The sequence below is a fragment of the Carlito syrichta genome, unplaced genomic scaffold (genome assembly GCF_000164805.1).
Source record: "Carlito syrichta isolate Samal-C Ts95f unplaced genomic scaffold, Tarsius_syrichta-2.0.1 Scaffold89767, whole genome shotgun sequence".
NCBI classification, from domain to species: Eukaryota; Metazoa; Chordata; class Mammalia; order Primates; family Tarsiidae; genus Carlito; species Carlito syrichta.
This window is the reverse complement of record NW_007033863.1, coordinates 80,917-90,935: the sequence shown is the minus strand read 5'-3', so window position 1 is coordinate 90,935 and position 10,019 is coordinate 80,917. Positions and strand designations below refer to the sequence as shown.

At 55.3% G+C, this 10,019-nt stretch overlaps 2 protein-coding genes across 2 annotated transcripts in view; both read left to right on the top strand.

Moving 5' to 3' along the window:
• The window catches only part of BRD4 (bromodomain containing 4), a 103,089-nt gene extending 95,615 nt beyond the window's left edge, over window positions 1–7,474 (top strand). The window contains 7 exon segments of the mRNA XM_021712428.1: window positions 8–98; window positions 3,079–3,191; window positions 3,291–3,453; window positions 3,588–3,718; window positions 3,801–4,006; window positions 4,092–4,335; window positions 4,606–7,474. Coding sequence (XP_021568103.1) covers window positions 8–98; window positions 3,079–3,191; window positions 3,291–3,453; window positions 3,588–3,718; window positions 3,801–4,006; window positions 4,092–4,335; window positions 4,606–4,674 — 1,017 coding nt within the window. The 3' untranslated portion in view covers window positions 4,675–7,474.
• A 2,366-nt stretch (window positions 7,475–9,840) lies between these two features.
• Window positions 9,841–10,019, top strand: part of EPHX3 (epoxide hydrolase 3) — a 5,079-nt gene continuing 4,900 nt past the window's right edge. Inside the window, exon 1 of the mRNA XM_008058386.2 lies at window positions 9,841–10,019. Coding sequence (XP_008056577.1) covers window positions 9,905–10,019 — 115 coding nt within the window. The 5' untranslated portion in view covers window positions 9,841–9,904.

Below are 10,019 nucleotides of genomic sequence, written 5' to 3'. Positions count from 1 at the left end.
GGGCCAGCAGCCACCCCCAACCCAACCCGCTAAGCCTCAGCAAGTCATCCAGCATCACCCTTCACCTCGGCACCACAAGTCAGACCCCTACTCAACCGGTAAGTGGTCAACACCCCTGGGTTCTGGGGATGCTGGTATTGGGCCCAGAGTTTTGTCCTGAAGAAGCCAGAGTTAGCTTGTTTTTCAGACTGTAGTGGGCTTAAATAGCTGGGCCTCAGAGGCTCTGGCTAGTGGGAGGGGCACCTGGAAGGGGCATTGGTGCTTCTGCACCAGTGAGATCGCCAGCGTGAGGCTCCCCTTTTGAACTCTTCAGTCAGGAAGGTGACAGTGCACCGTGATCCCTGCCAGGTGGGAAGCTGGGAGCTCAGGGCAGTTGCCTGATCCACCTCTGGAGGTCAGGGTAGACTTCTTGGAGGAGGTGACCATGGAATAAGCTGGAACTAAGTAAGCAGTGAGGAATGAGGTCCAGGTAGGGTGGAGGACAGGCATAGGCAGCAAGGGCTGTTGGAATAGGCCGGCTCTGCTCTCGGCCTGGGGCCCCCCCTGGGTGAGCCAGGGCCATCATGGGGAGTACTGGGGCTGAAGCTCAAAGGTACCCTGAGCTCGTTGAAGAATTGCCCTTGTCTCCTGCTCTCATTCTCTAGTTTAGGCTGCCCTTTCCCCATCAGCAGCATCGGACAGGCCACACCCTCTCATCTTTTCTGGGCACTTAAGTGTTGGTAACCAAAAGCCCTGGCCAGCCCAGCAGGGGAACATTCCAGACGCTGCCTCTAATGTGTTGCTGCTCCAGGGTCAGGGTGGAGGTTCCTAGACTTGGCAGTGTAGACAGTGCCGTCTGTCTTGGGGGTGGGGGTGCACCAGGTGCTGCCTGCAAATTGAGCAATAAGGCAGGGCCTTGACCACTCCTAAACCCAGCAAAAGCTGCCAGGTGCTAAGTGGATCACTGCCTGCCCTGAGCCAAGTGCAGCTGTCTGTCCTGGGAAACACTAGTGTTGGACCGGGCAGCAATGCAGCTGTGCCTGATCTCACCCTGGAGCAGTGTCAGGCTCCTGTGGTGGGAGGTGTTGGGCAGGTGATGCAAGGCCTTCAGAAGAGTCAACACTTGGGGTGCACCTAATACCCACAGGGTCAAGACAGATCCTCTCTGGCCAACTCTTTTAAGACCTTGCTCCCTCCCCTCAATTCCCTGCAGTCTAGGATGGGGCAATCAGGAGCAGTATGGGTTGGGACCCTGCTGGGAACTCCCAGAAAGGCTCCAGCAGTCATCTCTGGACATCTAGCAAGCTTTTAGGTGCCGTTCCTGAGCCTCTAGGCCTCCCTTTAAAGCCACCAACCCAGTGTGTAGTTCCTATGAACACAAAGCCCTGGGGCCTGATCTTGCTTGGTCAGCCTCTGCAGGTGTTCATAGAGGTGCTGCTCCCTGCCCCACCCCAGAGGCTGTTACAGTCAGACCCAGGGCCCCCAAGCACTGATTGAGGATAGCAGTGCCCAAAGTGGTCCTGACATTGCTGGAATTGGAGGAAATGTCAAAGCCAGCAAAACCAGCCACTTAGGGCTGTAGTCTGCAGAAACAGGGTGGGCTTTGCCACCATGGGGGCTCAAGCAGCTGCAATGTTTTCTGGTGTTAGGCGTGAGTCCTGGCTCTAGATAGAAGCAGGAGAGTCTGCCACACCAGGGGCATTGTGATCTGCTCCAGACCCATGAAAATAGGTACTGCCGGGCTCGGTGGCTCAGCCTGTAGTCCCACGCCTTGGGAGGCTGAGGTGAGTGGATTGCTTGAGCCTGCGGGTTCAAGACCCACCTGGGCAACTTGGTGAGACCTCATCTCTACAATGAATCAAAAATCAGCCAGGCGTGGTAGTGTGTGCCTGTAGTTCCAGCTACTTGGAAGGCCGAGGCAGGATTGCCGGAGCCCAGCAGGTTGAGGCTGCAGTGGCCGGGAGCGGCCACTGCACTCCAGTCTGGGCGACAGAATGAGACTCCAATTCAAAAAAAAAAAGAAAAGAAGAGAAAAGAAAATAGGAATCTACAGCCACTGGGGCCTGTGGAAGACCCAGCAGTGCCTGTGCAGGCATACAGTGGCTCAGAAGCAGGAGGAAGTTGGCAGAAGGGCTGTTATATAGGGCTGTGTTACATTGTTCAGCTTGAAGCACGAGACTGGGTCAGAGCTAAGGCATTGTAGAGTGCAGCTTCTTCTTATGGCCTTGTCCAGAGTTGGAGCCAGCCAATATGTGTCGGGGCAGCAAGGCTCCTTCTTGCTGGGTTCAAACAGAGGGTTGTCCACGTATGGATGAGCAGGACTCAACTCCTCTAGCTGCTCAGTCCTCAACCACCAGTTTCCCTACCAGTAAAGCTGGGGAGTCAGACTTAAGTGCTTCATCATTACTTTCCCACAGGCCAGTAGTACCTGTGACTTCCTGGGTTTTGCCCAATCTTGGATTGGATGAGAATGGCAGGCTAGATTATTTCCTAAAGTAGCCGCAGCTCCAGGCCCTGTTCTACCTATACCTGCTCCCTCCAGGCAGAAGGCAGTTCCAGGTTTCCCCTTCTGTGACTACACAGGCTGTTAGGGAGCAGGACTGTGGGGAGGGTCCTGGGATCGTTACCCTAGGACCAGGCCCTGCATCCTCTGCAGCCATCCAAGTGGGCCAGGTTGCCTGGTGGGAACCTGGACTGAGCTTTGTGAAGTTACTGAAACCAAATATATCAGGATCTTCATTTTTCAAAGCTTCCTGGTGGATGGTCCTGATGCACAGGAGAACCAAACACCAGGACTGGCAGGCACCGCAGAGCTCCAAAAAGCCCTGTTGCACACCGAGCTCCAACATGGCTGAGCAGGTTCATAGCCCCACCTGTGGGGGCATCCAGGGCTCGCAGTCCTTTGGGGAGGGCGTCCTGTCCTCCCTAGGCCCAGCAGCTTCCATGGGTCTTCACTCTCTCAAGCCTGGCTAGCCATATGCTATTTATACGTCCAGCTGTGTATTCTTTCCCCCATGACGATTCTCTCAAGGCCCAAGTGGTCCATAGCTGGCAGTCTCTGCACCAGCTTCTTGACACACTGCTTGTCCCCTCTCCTAGGTCACCTCCGCGAAGCCCCCTCCCCGCTTATGATACATTCCCCCCAGATGCCACAGTTCCAGGGCCTGACTCACCAGTCTCCACCCCAGCAAAACGTCCAGCCTAAGAAGCAGGTAAAGGGCCGGGCTGGGCCACAACCCCTAGGGACAGATGTGGGCTGCGGCGGGGGGCGCCTGCTCACCTCACTGGCCGCCGTGCCTATGCCGTCCCAGGAGCTGCGCGCGGCCTCCGTGGTCCAGCCCCAGCCCCTGGTGGTGGTGAAGGAGGAGAAGATCCACTCACCCATCATCCGCAGCGAACCCTTCAGCCCCTCGCTGCGGCCGGAGCCCCCCAAGCACCCGGAAAGCATCAAGGCCCCCGTCCACCTGCCCCAGCGTGAGTGCCCTCCCCACCCACAGCCAGGGCTCAGGCCCCCAGCCCTGTGTTGGACGTGAGCTCACTGTGGGGCCGGTGGACCGTGCCCCGCCGGGGTGAAGAGGGCCTAGGACCATGGGCTGTTTGTGTTCCAGGGCCAGAAATGAAGCCTGTGGATGTCGGGAGGCCTGTGATCCGACCCCCTGAGCAGAATGCACCCCCGCCGGGGGGCCCTGACAAGGACAAACAAAAACAGGAGCCGAAGACCCCAGTTGCGCCCAAAAAGGTTGGGACAGTAGACCATGAGTGCCCCTTGTCCCTTCAGGCACAGCAGTCTCCTCACCTGCCCTGGCCTTTCTGCCCTGCAGGACCTGAAAATCAAGAACATGGGCTCCTGGGCCAGTCTAGTGCAGAAGCATCCGACCACCCCATCCTCCACAGCCAAGTCATCAAGCGACAGCTTTGAGCAGTTCCGCCGTGCTGCTCGGGAGAAGGAGGAGCGCGAGAAGGCCCTGAAGGCGCAGGCCGAGCATGCTGAGAAGGAGAAGGAGCGGCTGCGGCAGGAGCGCATGAGGTGGGTGGGGGTCTGAGCGTGGCCTGGGGATTCCTGGGGCCACACGGGGTCAGGCTGACTAGGGATGGGGCCCTGCTCTGCCCAGGAACCGAGAGGATGAGGATGCGCTGGAGCAGGCCCGACGAGCCCACGAGGAGGCACGCCGGCGCCAGGAGCAGCAGCAGCAGCAGCAGCGACAAGAACAGCAGCAGCAACAGCAGCAGCAACAGGCAGCCGCAGTGGCCGCCGCTGCCGCTCCCCAGGCCCAGAGCTCCCAGCCCCAGTCTGTGCTGGACCAGCAGAGGGAACTGGCCCGGAAGCGGGAGCAAGAGCGAAGGCGCCGGGAAGCGGTGCGTGAGGGTCACTGGGCAAGGGTCCACCCCAGAGCAGTTGGGAAAGGGCAGCCAGAGAGCCCAGGTCCCACTGGTCTGCACGCTGGTCTTGATTCAGAAGTGGAGATGGCCCATGTGCTATGAGCATCTCCTAGGGTGGGCACTAAGGGGGAGGTCTGACTGATGGCTCATGGGGCAGCGGGCAGCAGGTGGCAGAGGTCCAGAAGCTGCAGCAGCCAGGTCACCTGCCTTACTCCCTCTACCCTCTTTTGTTTCTCTCTTCTCCAGATGGCAGCTACCATTGACATGAATTTCCAGAGTGATCTATTGTCAATATTTGAAGAAAATCTTTTCTGAGAGCACCTGGGTAGCTTCTGACTTTGATTTTCTGGCAAAACGTTGACTTTCCATAGTGTTAGGGGCGGCAGTGGAGGTGGTAGCAGCAGCCAGGGGTTGTCTCTGGACCTGGCCCTCCTGCATGCTGTGCCCAGGGCAGGCCTGACGGCAGCTGAGGATCTCAGAGCCTGTCTGCCTTACGGCCAGCCGGACAGACGTCCCACCAACCCTTCACGGGACGTCAGCTCAGAGCACGCCTCGTTACGAGCAAGTGCCGGCCGGACCCAAGTCCTGCGTCCCCGCATACGGGGCAGAGGCCCTTCTCTGCGCCAAATGTCTACACAGTATACACAGGACATCGTTGCTGCCGCCACCATGACTGGTTTTCTGTTCCTGAGAACGTGACATTTGTGACATCCTGCCCGCCAGGAGTCCTTCCCCACACCCCAGCCATCGCCGCCCACTCCCAGGAGGCCAGGGCAGGCCTGCGTGGACTGGAGGCGAGCGAGGCCGACCCATCCCCTTGCTGGCACTGACTTTGCCTTGAACAGACCCCACCCCTCCCCTCCCCCACAAGCCTTTAATCGAGAGCCGCTCTCTGTAAGTGTTCGCTTGTGCAAAAGGGAATCGTGCCGTGGAGGTGTGTGTGTGTCCATGGCAATTCGGAGTGAGGTGACTGTCCCATGCGTGCGTGTGGACAGGCCTTGCCCGGGGAGTGAGGCCACCAACCAAAGTCAGTTCCTTCCCACCTGTGTTTCTGTTTTTTTTCTATATATATATTTTTTGTTGAATTCTATTTTATTTTTAATTCTCTCTTCTCCTCCAGACACAATGGCACTGCTTATCTCTGAAATGGTGTGATCGTCTCCTCATTGAGCAGCGGCTACCACCGCGCTGTGGGTAGTGTGTGACCGTGGCTGTACTGTATAGTGAACATAGTTGGCATATCTTTGTTTGAAGTTTGTTGGTGACTCCACCAAACTGGTGTAAAAAAAAAAAGCCTAAAAAAATCCACAAAAAAAAACCAAAACACATTTAGAAAACTGCCTATATTTTACTCAATTTCAAACTTTATTAGTCTATTTTTTAATTATAAAACCAGAAAGCTGCGATTTCTTTTCTTTCCCCTGCCCTGTCCCCCATTCGTTGGCTTCTTTGTTTTTTAATGTCAAATCTGTTGGAGTTGTTTTTTTTTTTTAAACCAAGAAAGGAAGAGCCAGGGGACAAGGTGGGCACTGGGCACTCTGGGTGGCTACAGACTGAGGCAGAGGCTCCCCCACCCTGTGCCCTGCCCTAACCAGCTGGCTGCTCCTTCCCATGCTTTTTTTTTTTTTTTTTTTAATTTTATAATCGGAGCCCTTGGTGAGGTTACGCGTGCCATGAGAACTCACTCTACACCACGACGCTGGTGCCTCAGTGTTGGCCAAACTCTGGAGTCACTGACTGGTTTGACTTTCATACAGTGAATATGCATTTGGTCTGTACTGATCATGGAATAAACACATCTCTCTTTTTTAATGCTGGCGTCTCCCTGACATTTCTTTGTGAACCAACTGTTGCCTAGGCTAGGCCCAGGGGCCCCCCTTCCTGGACCCTGGACTACCACTATACAAGAACTACCACCAGGGATTACCCAGCCCTTCTCCCGTGGTCTGTTCCTGCCTTTCCTGGGCAGGAGCCACTCAGGCTTATAGCGGTCACCTCAAGCTGAAGCTGTGACACAGAGCCCAGGTACTCATTCTCCTTGGCCTAGGTAGGGGATGTGCTCCAACAGAACCCTGGCCAAACTCCAGACAGTATTCTCCCCCCTCACTTTTCTCCATCCTGGTCCTCCACTCACCAAAGGACTTGAGCCACTCCTCCCAACTTGCCTCTACTTAATTCCTTCTTTCATTTAAGCTCAGGGTTAACCAGATATTCTTAGATAGTGTACATTCTCCCAGATAGGATCCTCATCACCTCACATGCGCTCACACACATACATTCCTGCCCAAGAAAGCCCACACGTGGCCACTCTGTGGGCCCTACCTGTGTGCCCACCTGTATGCACATGTCCCAGCCACAAGGCATGGGTGGCACCCAAGAACAGCCCCTAGGATGTAAGATACAAGTATATAATTTATATATATGCAGAGACAAACTGAAACGTTTCTAGCACTGTTTATTAACCTACATCTTTTCCCAACCTGAAAAGCCCTTTATTGCCTTGTGTTTGGATCTGCCAATCCTTCCAGTGAGGGGATAGTTGAGGCAACCAGTCAGAGGCCCCCACCACTTCCTTGATGCCCCTGCCCACCCAGGCACTTCCTCATATACCACTGTGCTGGTTCAAGTGTGACATATTTTGGTTCTTTGGGGTTTCTTCCCTCTCATTCCACCCCCTCATTTTTGTTCCTTGTTTTGTTCAGAAACTTCTCCAGGCTGGGTCCAACTGTTGAGCTGGAGAGATGGTTTTGTCTGCACCTTCCTGCTGAAGATTTAACTCTGCCATGGCCTTCGCCACACCTCCCTGATGGGTGTTTCTCTAACTGGGTTGTAATTAGAACTGGGATCTATTTAATTTCTCTGGCCATTTCCCAATCCTTCCCACAGTACTAGAAATCTTAGTCCTATACAAGAGTAAGAGGTGTATACAAGCCCCCACTGTACTGTATGCACGGATCGCTTGGCCAATAATTATGTCAGTGAATCTGAGACTTGTATTAAACACTTTAGACATTTGTAGAAGGGAATTCGTAGACTTTTCACTTATATACTAAAGGTTCTTTTTTTTGTGCAGTTCTCATTGCAAAAATAAACATTTGTACTGAATATAAAGTTACCCTCCTGTGACTACTGCTGTCTTTTTGTCTGAGGGTGAGAGGGAGGAGGAAGTTGGGGTCAGTAATGAATGCAGCAGGGAAGAAGGGAGGTTCCCCAGACACTACTAGTTATGCAGCCAGATTAGAGGACTGAGGAGAGATTCTGGGAACATCAAGTCGTCAAAGAATTGATGTAATGGAAAGTGTAAGACACCAAAGCTGATGTAGACTAATCATACAAGAAAACAAAGGTACACGTTTAAGTCCTGGGAGAACAAAAGATTGTACAATGTGGGCAATGTAATCAGACCTCTATTCAACTCTGAGATGCGTTTTCTACTGAGGCAGAACAATATAAACTGCTATTCACCTTTAAGTAGCAACCTCGTGGACTTAATTGTGGTATAATACTTAGCAGCCTCGACAATACAAAGGCATATGGATAAAAGTGGGAGGTGGAAGGAGGGGCCAGAGGTGACAAGGGATGAATGCAGTGTTTTATTTATTTATTTGAGTTGGAGTCTCACTCTGTCGCCCAGACTGGAGTGCAGTGGCCACTCCCGGCCACCGCAGCCTCGACCTGCTGGGCTCCGGCGATCCTTCCGCCTCAGCCTTCCAAGTAGCTGGAACTACAGCGCGCGCTACCACACCCGGCTAATTTATTTATTGTAGAGATGAGGTCTCGCCAAGTTGTCCAGGCGGGTCTCGGACCCGCGGGCTCAGGCAATCCACTCACCTCAGCCTTCCAAAGCGCTGGGATTACATGCTGAGCCACCGAGCCGGGCGGATGCAGTGTTTTAAATGAGAGGAAACCAATAAAGAAACTTGAAAAATGATCGGCATGTCCAGAGGTGATGTACATAAGTCTGTGGATAATGCCCCCAATTTGCTTTTAAAAAAAATAGCTATGAAGAGCTGGCACGGTACACGTACCTGTAATCCCAACTACTCAGGAGAATGAGGTGGAAGTCGCTTAAGCCCAGAAGTTCGAGACAAGCCTGGGCAACATAGTGAGACTCCGTCTGTTAAAAAAAAAAAAAAAAGCTACAGAAGCACATTTGGAGATCAGAAAAAAAAGTGGCCGCCTCCCAGAGGAAGGGGAGGTAGGGCCACAGACTGCCGCCTTTCTCCGCAACCCCTTCTGGATTGTTGCCGTTTAACCAGATGTATAGCTTTAGGCAAATTCCCGAATTTCAGGTTCATGTTGTGTACTAACAGGGATGTGATAATACTTCCTACACTTAATAGGACTGCTCTAAAGGTTAAACGATGGGTGTCCCTAAGATGCTCAAGTGTCTTGTGGGAAGGTTGTAAAATAGGAGGACGAAGCTGAATCCTCGCAGGAATGCGGCTCTGTGACCCGTCCGCCTTCCTTTTTCCGCCAGACCCAGAAGAACTCAATCGGCCGGCTCCGGGGAGATGCGCCTGCCCCCTAGGAGTCAGGGTATCTGCGCTCCATTGGCCGCTCCCACAGGGGCCTCAGCACCGGTGGATTGGCTCCGGAGCGGGTCCTGTCACTTGGACATCAATGGCCACCTCCGTCCAATCAAAGCCGTGCGAGGGCGGGCTTCCAGGCCTGTTGGGCCAACAGGAGGACGGCGTTGGGCGAGGCCGCTGGACCCGCCGTTGGAACCGGGGCTGGGCGAAGGTGCCGCTGGGTCTTCGAGCCAGGCCGAGGAGACAGCGCACCATTCGGGGCCCTCCGGCCGCTGACACCGGCCGCGCCTTCCTCCTCGTCCTAGCCCTTGCATTGCCCATCCCTCTTCTTCCGCTTCCGGGCCCTCCCGGCCCGCCATATTAGGTTCCGGCCCCGCCCCTTGTTCATTGGCCCGGTTCCAGACCCACCTCCAGCTCATTGGCTTCTCTGCCCAATGTTCCACTCACTCCCCGCCCCTATCCCTTACGTTGCGGCTAGGCCAAGTTGAGTCCCGCTTTCTGGCCCCACCCACTTTGCATATGCCCCGCCCCTAATGCCGGGCTCCGCCCATCACGCAGGGTTCCCTCCCCAGGTTGGTCTAGGTTTCTAAATCTCCTAGTCTTTAGACGCCCCCCTCTCGTGCTGTGGGAGTCCTACTGGGCCCCCGGCCCTGTCTCAAGCCCTGCCCAGGCCTTTCTAGGACCTGCCCACTGTTCCCCTTTTGCCCCAAGACTCGTACCCAGCCACCGCAGCCGGGCCCTCGCAGGCTCCGCCCTCGCATCCTAGCCCGGTTCCCTGTCCCCGACGCGCCCAGGTGTTTACCTGGCATGTGAGTGAGTTCGTGCACTGTGACGGTTTCGGTCCGAGCCTCCTGCCTCTGCCTTCGGCGCGTCCCGCAAACCCGGACGGCACGGAGGGGCCACAGCCCAAAGGCGGTGGGCTCCCCAGCCCAGATCCCGCCTCGCCGCTCCTGCAGGCGCCCCAGGCCCAGGGCCCCGTCGGCGGCGCCGCCGGCGTCCCGGAGCGTGGTGACATGCCCGAGTTGGTGGTGACCGCGCTGCTGGCGCCGTCGCGCCTCTCGCTGAAACTGCTGCGCGCCTTCATGTGGTGCCTCGTGTTCTCGGCGGCGCTCATGACCGCGGCAGTCT